Below are 15927 nucleotides of genomic sequence, written 5' to 3' on the forward strand. Positions count from 1 at the left end.
CTCGAATTCCTGGATTGCCTGAATTCCTGAAATTCCTGGATTCCTGAATTTCCAGAATTCCCAGGAATTCCTGGATTCCCAAAGCTCCCAGTGCCCCCATTATCCCATCCCAGTCCATCCCAATCCCACCCAATCCCATCCCAATCCATCCCTGTCCATCCCAATCCCATCCCAGTCCATCCCAGTCCATCCCAATCCCATCCCAATTCCATCCCAATCCCATCCCAATTCCATCCCAATCCCATCCCAGTCCATCCCAATCCCATCCCAGTCCATCCCAATCTCATCCAAGTCCATCCCAATTCCAACCCAATCCCAACCCAATCCCATCCCAATCCCATGCCAATTCCATCCCAATCCCATCCCAGTTCATCCCAATCCCATCCCAATCCCATCCCAGTCCATCCCAATCCCAACCCAATCCCATCCCAATTCCATCCCAATCCCATCCCAGTCCATCCCAATCCCATCCCAGTTCATCCCAATCCCATCCCAATCCCATCCCAGTCCATCCCAATCCCATCCCAATCCCATCCCAGTCCATCCCAATCCCATCCCAATTCCATCCCAATCCCATCCCAGTCCATCCCAATCCCATCCCAGTCCATCCCAATCTCATCCAAGTCCATCCCAATTCCAACCCAATCCCATCCCAATCCCAACCCAATCCCATCCCAATTCCAACCCAATCCCATCCCAATCCCAACCCAATCCCATCCCAATTCCATCCCAATCCCATCCCAGTCCATCCCAATCCCATCCCAGTCCATCCCAATCCCATCCCAATCCCATCCCAGTCCATCCCAATCCCATCCCAATCCCATCCCAGTTCATCCCAATCCCATCCCAATCCCATCCCAGTCCATCCCAGTCTCACCACCATGAGCGCCACGAGCTCGGCCTTGCGGGCGATGCTGACGGAGCCCCCGGTGCCGTTCCCGGGAAAATTCCCGGGATAATTCCCAGAATTCCCGGTGTCATTCTCAGGAGAATTCCCGGAATTCCCGCGGGCCAGGGCCCGGCCGATCATGGAGATGCTGCGAGCCAGGCTCAGCTTCAGCGCCGTGTCCTGGGAACGGGAATTGGGATCAGCCCGGGAACTGGGATCGCTGGGATCACTGGGATCAGCCCACAAACTGGGATCACTGGGATCACTGGGATCAGCCCACAAACTGGGATCACTGGGATCACTGGGATCAGCCCACAAACTGGGATCACTGGGATCACTGGGATCAGCCCGGGAACTGGGATCACCGGGATTGGGATCAGTGGGATCAGCCCAGAAACTGGGATCACCGGGATTGGGATCAGTGGGATCATCACAAAAACTGGGATCACGGGGATTGGGATCACCAGGATCATCCCAGAAACTGGGATCACTGGGATTGGGATCAGTGGGATCATCACAAAAACCGGGATCACTGGGATTGGGATCAGTGGGATCATCCCGGAAACTGGGATCACCGGGATTGGGATCAGTGGGATCAGCCCACAAACTGGGATCACTGGGATTGGGATCAGTGGGATCATCACAAAAACTGGGATCACTGGGATTGGGATCACCAGGATCATCCCAGAAACTGGGATCACCGGGATTGGGATCAGTGGGATCATCACAAAAACTGGGATCACTGGGATCACAGAAATTGGGATCATTGGGATCACCAGCATTACTGGGATCAACCCGGAAACTGGGATCAGTGGGATCATTGGTAAAATCCCAGGAAGTGGGATCACCGGGATCTTTTGGATCAGCCTAGAAACCAGGATCACTGGTAATGGGATCTCCTGGATCAGAGACTTCTGGGATTGGGGTCACTGGGACTGGGTTCTCTGGCATTGGGAACACTGGGAATGGGATGTCCTGGACCGCAGAGTTCTGGGATTGGGATCATCGGATTGAGATCACTGGGATTGGGATCACCAGGATTGGGATCACCAAGATCGGGATCTCTGGGATTTGGGATCTCTGGGATTTGGGATCACTGGGATTTGGGATCACTGGGAATGGGATCACTGGGATTTAGGATCACTGGGATCGGGATCACTGGGATCGGGATCACTGGGATTTGGGATCTCTGGGATTTGGGATCACTGGGATTTGGGATCACTGGGAATGGGATCACTGGGATTTAGGATCTCTTGGAATGGGATCACTGGGATTTAGGATCTCTGGGATTTGGGATCACTGGGATTTGTGATCGCTGGGATTGGGATCACTGGGATTTAGGATCTCTGGGATTTGGGATCTCTGGGATTTGGATCACGGGGATTTGGGATCTCTGGGATTTGGGATCTCTGGGATTTGGGTTCTCTGGGATTTGGGATCTCTGGGATTTGGAATCACAGGGATTTGGGATCTCTGGGATTTGGGATCATCGGGATTGGGATCTCTGGGATTGGGATCTCTGGGATTGGAATCACTGGGATTGGGGTCACTGGGATTTGGGATCACTGGGATCTGGGATCACCGGGATTTGGGATCACCGGGATTGGGATGGGAGGTGTTGGAATAATGAATGGGAATGTCAGGGAATGGTTGGGATGTCGGCCTTGGAAACCGCCATAATGACGACAGTTAACAACGGTTAATGCTAATTAGCGTGGAGCATTAATGATAATTATTGATACCAATTAAAGCCAATTAATAACAGCTCCGGCGCTTATGAATGAGGACCAACAATTGAGTGAGCGCTTAATGATTTAAAATGGCCAACACTAACCGATGTCCATTAACCCTAATGAGCAGAAACGCTGATTAATTACGACAGATCGCGAACGGCCGCCAATAATTCCTAACGCTAACTAGGGGGATAAATATCGATTAACGATAACAGCAACAACAACAACAACAATAATAACAAAATAAAGTTAACGTTCGTGACGCTAATCAACGCGGATTAATGCCCATCGGGAAGATAAACAACCACGAACGGCGGCCGGCCCTGATTAATCTGGGTTCATCGTTAGGGGCGGCAACGCCGGCTAACGACGATTAATAACGGGAACTAACAACGATGATTAACGACGATTAACGGGGTTAAGGGTAGCGCTGACCCCGGGGGATGAGCCGATCGAAGCTAATTAGCTCATAATTAATCCATCGATGGTTAACGACTGATTAACGGTCAATCAACGAACGATTGACGTTCAATTAACAGAACGCGCGAGCGGAGCGCGCGCTCCACGGTGGCATCGCTCTAGAGGAAGCAACGCAATCGTTAATTAATTAGCAGCTCGTTAATTAACGATTTAATCCCCGCCACTCCACCCCACCCCACCCCAACACGCCGGAGCCACCGGAAAGTCGAGAATGTGGCAGCAGATCCCAGGAGAATCCGGGAATTCCTGGAAATTCCCGGGGAAAACGCCCGGAATTCCAGGGAAAAATCCGGGAATTCTGGCGGAAGCCGTTAGAGGAGCCCAAGGAAGGAATTCCGCAGGCGGAAATTCCGTGGAAGTTCCATGGGAAAAACGCCCCCGTCCGAACCCTCGGAATCCGGGATTTATCCCAAGGGAAAACCCTGGGACGGATTTTGGGATGGAGGCCTTGGGAAAGTTTGGGAATTTCAGGGGATTTTATGGAATTCTGGGATGGCGGAATTACAGAATCGGGGGAATTAAAGAATTTTGGGATCGGGGAACTAAAGGAAATCTCGAATTACTGAATTTTGGGATCATAGAATTCCTGGAATTTAGGAATCATGGAATTGCTGTATTTTGGGATCGTGGAATTCCTGGAATTCTGTATTCATGGAATTCCTGGATTTGGGGATCGTGGATTTAATGGAATTCAGGAATGATTGGATTTGGGGATCGTGGAATTCCTGGAATTCTGGAATCATGGAATTCCTGGATTTGGGGATCATGGATTTAATGGAATTCCTGGAATTATTGAATTTTGGGATCGTGGAATTATTGATTTCTGGGACAACAGAATTTCGGAATCATGGATCCATGGAATTATGGAATTGTGGAGTTACGGGATTGTGGAATTTATGGAATTACGGAATTCCTGGAATCATGGAATTCCAAAATCATGGAATTGTGGGATTGTGGAATTATTGAATTCTTGGATCCCAGAATTCCAGAATCACAGGATCGTGGAATTCTGAGATCATGGAATTAATTAATGATGGAATAATGGAATTATGGAATTCTGGGATCACGGAATTCCAGGATGATGGAATCATGGATTTACGGGATCATGGAATTTATGAAATCATTGAATTTATGAAATCATGGATTTCTGGGATCACGGAATTTTGGGATCATGGAACTATTTAATGCTGGAATTATTTAATGATGGAATTATTTAGTGACGGAATGATGGAATCATGGGATTCCAAATTCATGGAATTAAGGGGTCCTGGAATTCCAGAATAATGGAATTCTGGGATCATGGAATTCCAGAATCACGGAATTAGGGAACTGTGGAATTCCAGGATGATCTGGCCTGGAATATCCAGGCCCCTCTGCCTTTTCCCATCCCTTTTTCCCGGGAACTTTCCCGGGAATTCCGACATTTTCTCGGGAAGCGATTCCAGCCCAGAATGAGAGGAAAAAGCGGAAAGAGAGAAAATTCCAAATCCAATCCCAAAATGCCCTACCTTGGTTTCTATTTTTATTCCCAGAACCTGAACGGGTGGAAAAACAAAATTCCCATCAGGAAAATCCCAAATCCCAGCGGGAAGGAACAAAATTCCAGAGGGAAAAGCTAAAATTCCATTGGGAATTTTCACTGAGGGGAAAAAAAAAAAAAATCCCATTGGGAAAAGCCAAATCCCAGCAGGAAAAACCCAAAATTCCATTGGGGGAAAAAAAAAAAAAGAAATTCCATTGGAAAAAAAAGAAATTCCATTGGAAGAAAAATTTCAGCAAGAAAAGCAAAATTCCAACAGAAAAAAAAGGAAATTCCAGTGGGAAAATTCCGACAGGAAATAAGAAATTTGATTGGAAAAAATCCCAAAACTCCCTCAGGAAAAGCAAAATTCCAGTGGAAAATTCCAAATTCCAGAAGGAAAAAACCAAGAAATTCCACCGGAAAAAATTCCCAAAATCCCACCGGCAAAACTCATTCCCAAAATGTCCATAACCCTTGGAATGACCCCCCCTGGGAAAAGCCCAGTCCTGGAAAATTCCTGGAAAATTGCTGGAAAATTCCCAGGAAATTCCTTAAAAATTCTTCAAGAAGATTTCCAGATTTTTCCCAGAAAAAAACGCAGAAAATTCCTGAAAAATTCCCAGAAAATTTCTGGAAATTTTCCAAAAAAGTTCCTGGAAAATTCCGAGAACATACTTGGATAATTCCTGGGAAATTTTCAAAAAATTCCTGGGACGTTGCCAGAAAATTCCCAGGATTTTCCCAGGAAATTGTTGGGAAATTTCCGGAAATTTTCTGGAGAATTCCTGGAGAAATCCCAGAAAAATTCCTGGAAAATTCCTGAAAACTTCCCAGAATAATTCCAGAATTTTTCCAATAAATTCCTGCAACATTCCTGGAAAATTCCTTGAAAATTCCTGAAAACTTCCCAGAGAAATTCAAGAATTTTTACAGACTATTCCTGGAAAATTCCTGATAAATTTCCAGAAAAAATCCTGAAAAAGTTCCTGAAAAAATCCTGGCAAATTCCCAAAAATTCCTGAAAAATTCCCAGAAATTTTCCAGAAAGTTCCTGGAAAGTTCTCATAATATGCTTGAAGAATTCCTGGAAAATTTCCAGTAAATTCCTCAAAATTTTCCAGAAAAGTCCTGGAAATATTCCAGAAACTTTCTGGAAAATTTGCCGAAGTTTCCTGAAAAGTTCCCCCCCCCCAAAAAAATTCCTGAAAAATGCCTGAAAAATTCCTGATAACTTCCCAGAATAATTCCAGAATTCTTGGGAAAAATTCCCAAAAAAAGTAAAAAAAAAAAAAAAATTTCCTGAAAACTTCCAAAAAATCCCCCCACAAAAATCCTATAATAATCCCCAAAAAATTCCCCAAAATTCCTGAAAACTTCCCAGAGTAATTCCACAGCTTTTGCTATAAATTCCTAAAAAATTCCCCAAAAATTCCCAAAAAATCCTTTAAAAATTCCCAAAAAATTCCTGAAAAATCAAAAAAATTCCCGAAAAATCCAAATAAAACCCAAAAAATCCCCCCAAAAAGCCTTAAAAAATTCCCAAAAAATTCCCAAAAAATCCTTTAAAAATTCCCAAAAAATTCCCCAAAAATCCCCCCCAAAATCCTTTAAAAATTCCCAAAAAGTTCCCAAAAAATTCCCAAAAAATTCCCAAAAACTCAAAAAAATTACCAAAAAATTAAAAAAAATTCCAAAAAAATCCCCCCCAAAATCCTTTAAAAATTCCCAAAAAGTTCCCAAAAAATTCCCAAAAACTCAAAAAAATTACCAAAAAATTAAAAAAAATTCCAAAAAAATCCCCCCCAAATTCCTTTAAAAATTCCCAAAAAATTCCCAAAAAAATACTTTAAAAATTCCCCCAAAATCCCCAAAAAATCCTTTAAAAATTCCCAAAAAATTCCCCAAAAATCCCCCCCAAAATCCTTTAAAAATTCCCAAAAAGTTCCCAAAAAATTCCCAAAAAATTCCCAAAAACTCAAAAAAATTACCAAAAAATTAAAAAAAATTCCAAAAAAATCCCCCCCAAATTCCTTTAAAAATTCCCAAAAAATTCCCAAAAAAATACTTTAAAAATTCCCCCAAAATCCCCAAAAAATCCTTTAAAAATTCCTAAAAAATTCCAAAAAAATCCTTTAAAAATTCCCCAAAAAATCCTTTAAAAATTCCCAAAAAATCCCCAAAAAATCCCCAAAAAATCCTTTAAAAATTCCCCCAAAATCCCAAAAAAATCCTTTAAAAATCCCCAAAAAATCCCCAAAAAAATCCCCAAAAATCCCCTAAAAAATCCCCTAAAAAATCCTCCAAAAATCCTTTAAAAATTCCCCAAAAATCCCCTAAAAAATCCCAAAAAAAATCCTTTAAAAATTCCCCAAAAATCCCCAAAAAATCCCCAAAAAAATCCCCAAAAAAATCCTTTAAAACTTCCCAAAAATCCCCCGAAAAATCCCAAAAAATCCTCCAAAAATCCTTTAAAAATCCCCAAAAAAATCCCCAAAAAAATCCTTTAAAAATTCCCAAAAAATCCCCAAAAAATCATTTAAAAATTCCCCAAAAATCCCCAGAAAATCCTTTAAAAATTCCAAAAAAATCCCCTAAAAAATCCCCCAAAAAATCCTCCAAAAATCCGTTAAAAATCCCCAAAAATCCCCAAAAAATCCTTTAAAAATTCCCCAAAAATCCCCTAAAAAATCCCAAAAAAAATCCTTTAAAAATTCCCCAAAAATCCCCAAAAAATCCCCAAAAAAATCCCCAAAAAAATCCTTTAAAACTTCCCAAAAATCCCCCGAAAAATCCCAAAAAATCCTCCAAAAATCCTTTAAAAATCCCCAAAAAAATCCTTTAAAAATTCCCCAAAAATTCCCAAAAAAATTCCCAAAAAAATTCCCAGACTCCCACCTTGGTGTGGCCGTGCTGCAGGAGGTTTTTCAGGATTTGGGATTCCAGGTGGGAATGCAGCAATTCCGGAGGCGCCGCCTCGGCCACGCGGCCGTAGCAGAGCACGAGGCCGCTCCGGAGTTTTTCCAGCTCCACCTCGCTCCGTTCCTATGGAAAAAAAAAAAAAAAAAAAAAAAAAAAAACATGGAAAAAACACGGGGGAAAAATTGGGATTTGGGAATCCCAGGAGTGCCAGAAAGGGTGGGGGAAGGGATCACAAAGAATTCCCAGGTTTTTTATTTTTTTGGTTTTTTTGGTTTTTTTTTCCCCCAGGTGGGAATTGAGGGAGAAATTGTGGGAAAACGCGGTTGGGGGATCCTTGGAATTCCAGGATTTGAGGAGGAATTCCATGGAATTCCAAGATTTTTAGCAGGATTCCAGAGATTTTCAAGATTGCAGTGGGAATTCCTTGGAATTTGAGGAGGATTTCCACAGAATTCCAGGATTTTTTTAGCAGGATTCCATAGAATTCCGTGCATTCATCAGGAATTCATTGGAATTCCAGGATCTGAGGAGAATTTCTTTGGAATTCCAGGATTTTTAGCAGGATTCCATAGAATTCCAGGATTTCATCAGGAATTCATTGGAATTCCAGGATCTGAGGAGAATTTCCTTGGAATTCCAAGATTTTTAGCAGGATTCCATAGAATTCCAGGATTTCATCAGGAATTCATTGGAATTCCAGAATCTGAGGAGAATTTCCTTGGAATTCCAAGATTTTTAGCAGGATTCCAGAGATTTTCAAGATTGCAGCGGGAATTCCTTGGAATTTGAGGAGGATTTCCACAGAATTCCAGGATTTTTTAATCAGGATTCCATAGAATTCCGTGCATTCATCAGGAATTCATTGGAATTCCAGGATCTGAGGAGAATTTCTTTGGAATTCCAGGATTTTTAGCAGGATTCCATAGAATTCCAGGAATTCATCAGGAATTCATCGGAATTCCAGGATCTGAGGAGAATTTCCTTGGAATTCCAAGATTTTTAGCAGGATTCGATAGAATTCCAGGATTTCATCAGGAATTCATTGGAATTCCAGGATCTGAGGAGAATTTCCTTGGAATTCCAAGATTTTAGCAGGATTCCAGAGATTTTCAAGATTGCAGCGGGAATTCCTTGGAATTTGAGGAGGATTTCCACAGAATTCCAGGATTTTTTTAGCAGGATTCCATAGAATTCCGTGCATTCATCAGGAATTCATTGGAATTCCAGGATCTGAGGAGAATTTCCTTGGAATTCCAAGATTTTTAGCAGGATTCGATAGAATTCCAGGATTTCATCAGGAATTCATTGGAATTCCAGGATCTGAGGAGAATTTCCTTGGAATTCCAAGATTTTTAGCAGGATTCGATAGAATTCCAGGATTTCATCAGGAATTCATTGGAATTCCAGGATCTGAAGAGAATTTCCTTGGAATTCCAAGATTTTTAGCAGGATTCCAGAGATTTTCAAGATTGCAGCGGGAATTCCTTGGAATTTGAGGAGGATTTCCACAGAATTCCAGGATTTTTTTAGCAGGATTCCATAGAATTCCGTGCATTCATCAGGAATTCATTGGAATTCCAGGATTTGAGGAGAATTTCTTTGTAATTCCAGGATTTTTAGCAGGATTCCATAGAATTCCGTGCATTCATCAGGAATTCATTGGAATTCCAGGATTTGAGGAGAATTTCTTTGTAATTCCAGGATTTTTAGCAGGATTCCATAGAATTCCAGGAATTCATCAGGAATTCATCGGAATTCCAGGATCTGAGGAGAATTTCCTTGGAATTCCAAGATTTTTAGCAGGATTCGATAGAATTCCAGGATTTCATTGGAATTCCAGGATCTGAGGAGAATTTCCTTGGAATTCCAAGATTTTTAGCAGGATTCCAGAGATTTTCAAGATTGCAGCGGGAATTCCTTGGAATTTGAGGAGGATTTCCACAGAATTCCAGGATTTTTTAATCAGGATTCCATAGAATTCCGTGCATTCATCAGAATTCCAGGATCTGAGGAGAATTTCTTTGGAATTCCAGGATTTTTAGCAGGATTCCAAAGAATTCCATGAATTCAGCAGGTATTCCTTGGAATTTGAGGAGAATTTCCATGGAATTCCAGCATTTGAAGAGATTTTCCTTGGAATTCCTTGGAATTTGAGGAGGATTTCCATGGAATTCCAGGATTTGAGGAGGATTTTCTTGGAATTCCGGGATATGAGGAAAATTTCATTTAAATTCCAGAATTTTTAGCAGGATTCCATAGAATTCCATGAATTCATCAGGAATTCCTTGGAATTTGAGGAGGATTTCCCTGAAATTCCAGGATTTGAAGAGATTTTCCTTGGAATTCCAGGATCTGAGGAGGATTTCTTTGGAATTCCAGGATTTTTCAGCAGGATTCCAAAGAATTCCATGAATTCAGCAGGAATTCCTTGGAATTTGAGGAGAATTTCCATGGAATTCCAGCATTTGAAGAGATTTTCCATGGAATTCCAGGATTTGAGGAGGATTTTCTTGGAATTCCACGATATGAGGAAAATTTCATTTAAATTCCAGGATTTGAAGAGATTTTCCTTGGAATTCCTTGGAATTTGAGGAGGATTTCCATGGGATCCCAGGATTTGAAGAGATTTTCCTTGGAATTCCAGGATATGAGGAAAATTTCTTTGGAATTCCAGGATTTTTAGCAGGATTCCATAGAATTCCATGAATTCAGCAGGAATTCCTTAGAATTTGTGGAGGATTTCCATGGAATTCCAGGATTTGAAGAGGATTTCCTTGATTTGAGGCTTTCCCTTGATTTCTAGGATTTGAGAAGAAATTCTTTGGTATTCCAGGATTTTCCGCAGGATTCCAAGACTTTTGTAGGGATTCCTTGGAATTCCAGAATTTGAGAAGAATTTCCTTGGAATTCCAGGATTTTTGATACGATCCCTTGGACTTCCCGGATTTTAGTGAGGATCCCTTGGAATCCCATTCCCATTTCGCCCATTATCCCATTTTTCCCAGTATTCCCATTATTTCCATTATTCCCATTTCTGTTTTTCCCATTCTCATTATTCCAATTTTCCCCATTCCCAATTTCCCTTTTTCCTCATTCCCATTTTTCCCATTATTCCCATTTTCCCATTATACCAATTTTTCTCATTCCCATTTTTCCCATTATTCCCATTTTTCCCATTCTTCCCACTCCCATTTGTCCCATTATTCCCATTCTTCCCATTTTTCCCATTCCCATTTTTCCCATTATTCCCATTTTTCCCATTCTTCCCACTCCCATTTGTCCCATTCCCAATTTCCCATTATTCCCATTATCCCCATTTTCCCCATTCCCATTTTTCCCTTTCCCTTTATTCCAATTTTTCCCCATTATTCCCATTTTTCCCATGGTTCCCAATTTCCCATTCTCATTATTCCCATTCCCATTTTCCCCATTCCCATTTTTCCCATTATTCCCATTTTCCTCATTCTTATCATTCCCATTTATCCCATTCCCAATTTCCCATTTTTCCCATTATTCCCATTTTCCTCATTCCCATTTTTCCCATTATTCCCATTTTTCCCATTCTTATCATTCCCATTTATCCCATTCCCAATTTCCCATTCTTCCCATTCTTCCCATTTTCCCCATTCCCATTTTTCCCATTCTTCCCATTTTTCCCATTCTTCCCACTCCCATTTATCCCATTCCCAATTTCCCATTATTCCCATTATCCCCATTATCCCCATTCCCATTTTTCCCTTTCCCTTTATTCCAATTTTTCCCCATTATTCCCAATTTCCCATTCCCATTTTTCCCATTATTCCCATTTTTCCCATTATTCCCATTTTCCCCATTATTCCCATTTTCCCCAATATTCCCATTCCCATTTCTCCCCATTTTCCCCATTCCCATTTTCCCCATTATTCCCAATTTCCCATTCTCATTATTCCCATTCCCTTTTTCCTCATTCCCATTTTTTCCCATTATTCCCATTTTTTCCCATTATTCCCATTTTTCTCATTCCCATTTTTCCCATTATTCCCATTCTTCCCATTTTCCCCATTCCCATTTTTCCCATTATTCCCATTCTTCCCACTCCCATTTATCCCATTCCCAATTTCCCATTATTCCCATTATCCCCATTTTCCCCATTCCCATTTTTCCCTTTCCCTTTATTCCAATTTTTCCCCATTATTCCCATTTTTCCCATGGTTCCCAATTTCCCATTCTCATTATTCCCATTCCCTTTTTCCTCATTCCCATTTTTTCCCATTATTCCCATTTTTTCCCATTATTCCCATTTTTCTCATTCCCATTTTTCCCATTATTCTCATTCTTCCCATTTTCTCCATTCCCATTTTCCCATTATTCCCATTTTTCCCATTCTTCCCACTCCCATTTATCCCATTCCCAATTTCCCATTATTCCCATTATCCCCATTATCCCCATTCCCATTTTTCCCTTTCCCTTTATTCCAATTTTTACCCATTATTCCCATGGTTCCCAATTTCCCATTCTCATTATTCCCATTCCCTTTTTCCCCATTCCCATTTTTCCCATTATTCCCATTTTTCCCAATATTCCCATTCCCATTTCTCCCCATTTTCCCCATTCCCATTTTTCCCTTTCCCTTCATTCCCATTTTTCCCCATTATTCCCATTTTTCCCATGGTTCCCAATTTCCCATTCCCTTTTTCCCCATTCCCATTTTTCCCATTATTCCCACTTTTCCCAACATTCCCATTCCCATTTCTCCCCATTTTCCCCATTCCCATTTATCTCATTATTCCCATTTTCCCCCAATATTCCCATTCCCATTTATCCCATTCCCGTTTCCCCATTATTCCCATTTTCCCCCATTATCCCATTTTTCCCACTTTCCCCATTCCCATCATCCCCATCATCCCCACTATCCCCCTTCCCAAAAATCCCTCGGGAATTCCCACCTTGAAGATGCTGAACAATCCCAAGGATTTCTTGAAGACGTCGGATTTCACGAATTCCTCCAACTTTTCCAAAGTCTCTTCCAGATGATTCCGGGCGCAAATCCCAAAGCAGGAAGCGAGACCCTGTGGGAATTCCGGGTTTTTCGGCCGCTCGGGAATTCCCAAAAATTTTCCAGGTTTCATTCCTGGAATTCCAAAGGAATTCCAACCACGCACAGAGCAATTCCCGGCTGGAATTCCGTGATTTTGGGAAGGAATTCTTGTCTGGGAAGGGCTTGGATGGAATTTCCAGGAAATTTTTGGCCTCTCCATCCCTGGAATTCCACGAATTCCAGCCAGATTCCAGGATTTTGGGAGGATTCTTCAGAATTCCAGGATTTTTAGTCAGTATTGCACGGAACTCGAGGATTTTAGTTGGGATTTCCACAGAATTCCAGGATTTTGGAGGGTTTAATTGGAATTCCAGGATTTCAATTGGGTTCCCACAGAATTCCAGGATTTTAGCTGGAATTCCCTAGAATTTCACAATTTTAGCCAAAAAAAAAAAAAAAATCCTGTGGAATTCCAGGATTTTGGTTGGGATTTCCACAGAATTCCAGGATTTTAGTTGGGATTTCCACGGAATTCCGGGATTTCAGTTGGGATTTCCAGGGAATTCCATGATTTCAGATGGGATTTCCATGGATTTCCAGGACTTCAGTTGGGATTCATTGGAATTCCAGGATTTCAATTGGCCTCCCACAGAATTCCAGGATTTTAGTTGGGATTTCCACGGAATTCCAGGATTTTAGTTGGAATATCCCAGAATTTCAGTAGGAGTTTCCTTGGAATTCCATATTTTCATTAAATTCTCCAGAATTCCAGGACTTTAGCAGGGGCCCCGTGGAACTCCACAATTTTAGCCGTGATTCCCGTGGAATTCCATGATTTTATCCGCGATTTCATCCACGATTTCCCCGGAATTCCACAATTTTCACCCCCATCCCAACCCCAACCCCCACATTCCCGAACATTCCAAACCCCACCCGGCAGCAGCGACTCCACCCCTCTTCCCGAGAGGAAAATTCCCAAAAAATTTCTCGGGATTTTCCCGGGTCTTTGGGATTTTTCCATGGATCCCTCACCTCCCGTTCCGCCTCTTCCTGGTACCGCGCGTTTTCCAGGATTTCCTGGAGTTGCTTCCGGACCAGTTCCTTACTGGGACACAACCCCAGCGCCGTTCCCATGGATCTGTAAAGGAAATTCTGGGAAAAAAAAATAAAAAATAAAAAAATAAAAAAAAAAAATCGGGAATTCAAGCGGGAAAAATCCGGGAGGGAAAAAAAAAAAAAAAAAAACAAAAAAACAAAATTCCTGGATTTTCCCCTATCCTCACCTTTTCCGCCTGGGATCCGTCGGAAGCGCGGAGCTGCCGGAATATCTCAGACACCAAAATGCAAATCCAGGATTTATCCGGGATGGATTTCAGGGATTCCCGGAGAAACTGCGGATGAGGAACGGGATGCGGGAATTCTGGGAATTCCAATCCCAAAATCCCTCTGGAATTCTGGTTTCCCATCCCAAAATCACTTTGGAATTCTGGTTTCCCATCCCAAAATCCCTTTGGAATTCAGGTTTCCCATCCCAAATTTCCCTTTGGAATTCTGAGTTTCCCATCCCAAAATCCCTTTGGAATTCCGGTTTCCCATCCCAAATTTCCCTTTGGAATTCTGAGTTTCCCATCCCAAAATCCCTTTGGAATTCCGGTTTCCCATCCCAAATTTCCCTTTGGAATTCTGAGTTTCCCATCCCAAAATCCCTTTGGAATTCCGGTTTCCCATCCCAAATTTCCCTTTGGAATTCTGAGTTTCCCATCCCAAAATCCCTTTGGAATTCCGGTTTCCCATCCCAAATTTCCCTTTGGAATTCTGAGTTTCCCATCCCAAAATCCCTTTGGAATTCCGGTTTCCCATCCCAAATTTCCCTTTGGAATTCTGAGTTTCCCATCCCAAAATCCCTTTGGAATTCTGGTTTTCCTTCCCAAAATCCCTTTGGAATTCTGGTTTCCCATCCCAAAATCCCTTTGGATTTCTGGTTTTCCGTCCCAATTTTTCCACGGAATCCGTACCTGGAGCAGCTTCTCCTCCCATTCCTCCTGGCACAGGGAGTTCTCAGTGTTCTCTGGGAAAAAAAAAACAAATCGGGAATTTGGGAATGCTGAGGGATCTGGGAATGCCAGATATGGGGGAGGGTGGATTGGGAGCATTCCTGAGGAAAAATATTTGGGAATGTGGGAGCAGGAAAAGCTGGAAAAGTGGAGAAAATGGGAAAAGTGGGAAAACTGGGGAAAATGGGAAGAATTGGAAAAGTGGGAAAAGTGGGAATAATGGGAGAAGCGGGAAAAGTGGGAGAAGCAGGAAAAGTGGGAAAAGCGGGAAAATGGGAATTCTGGGAAAAGTGGGAATGCTGCTGCTCTGGATCCCAGCTGGAATCTGCATCCAGCTCCGGGATCTGGGATCAGAAGGATTCAGGAATGAGCGGCTGGAAAAAAGGGGAATTCTGGGAGAATTCCAGAGCCTTTTCCAGGTTTTTTCCTTGGACAGGACTTCGGGGTATGAGCTCCCACAGAATTTTGGGATTTTGGGTTGGAATTCCCAGAGAATCCCTGAGAATCCCCAGGATTCCTGGGACATCCCGGGATAACGGGAGCTGCTCCACAGAATGGGATCGTCCCGGAATTCCCATGGGCTGGGAATTGTTTTATGGAGTGCGGAATTCCCACCGGAGCTTGGAATTCCATCCCGTTATCCCACGGATCCCATAATCCCGCTATCCCAGAATCCCATTATCCCAGTATCTCATTTTCCCATGGATGCCATCCCGCAAATCCCATTTTCCCATAATCCCATCGATCCCATTTTCCCATAATCCCATCATCTCAATATCCCATGGTTCCCATCCCATAAATCCCATAAATCCCATAAATCCCATAAATCCCATCCCATTGTCCCATGGATCCCATTATCTGTTATTCCACTGATTCCATTATCCCATGGATTCCATCCCATAAATCCCATAAATCCCATAAATCCCATAAATCCCATAAATCCCATCCCACAGACCCCATTATCCCACTGATTCCATTATCCCATTCCCATTATCCCAGCATCCCACTATCCCATGGATCCCATCCCACCATATCCCACAAATTCCGTCCCACTATCCCACTATCCATTTCCCACCCCATAAATTATCCATTATCCCATCCCAGAAATCCCAGAAATCCCCGAAATCCCATCCCTTTATCCCATTTTCTTGTGGTTCCCAGTATCCCATTTTCCCGTTATCCCATTTTCCCATGGATCCTATCCCATAAATCCCACTGATCCCATAATCCCATCGATCCCAAAATCCCATCATCCCATTACCCCATGCTTCCTTTCCCATAAATCCCAAAAATCCTGTCCCATACCATCCCAT

At 42.4% G+C, this 15927-nt stretch overlaps 1 protein-coding gene across 1 annotated transcript in view; it reads right to left on the minus strand.

Moving 5' to 3' along the window:
• MROH1 (maestro heat like repeat family member 1) overlaps window positions 1-15927 on the minus strand; it is an 84241-nt gene that overhangs the window by 33765 nt on the left and 34549 nt on the right. The window contains exons 11-17 of the mRNA XM_062515153.1: window positions 14576-14628; window positions 13844-13951; window positions 13593-13712; window positions 12469-12591; window positions 7520-7666; window positions 4611-4637; window positions 878-1069 (exon numbers count right to left, since the gene is read on the minus strand). Of these exons, the coding sequence (XP_062371137.1) occupies window positions 878-1069; window positions 4611-4637; window positions 7520-7666; window positions 12469-12591; window positions 13593-13712; window positions 13844-13951; window positions 14576-14628 (770 nt within the window). The remainder of the gene's footprint in view (window positions 1-877; window positions 1070-4610; window positions 4638-7519; window positions 7667-12468; window positions 12592-13592; window positions 13713-13843; window positions 13952-14575; window positions 14629-15927) is intronic.

The sequence above is a fragment of the Cinclus cinclus genome, chromosome 1 (assembly GCF_963662255.1).
Source record: "Cinclus cinclus chromosome 1, bCinCin1.1, whole genome shotgun sequence".
In the NCBI taxonomy this organism is placed as follows: domain Eukaryota; kingdom Metazoa; phylum Chordata; class Aves; order Passeriformes; family Cinclidae; genus Cinclus; species Cinclus cinclus.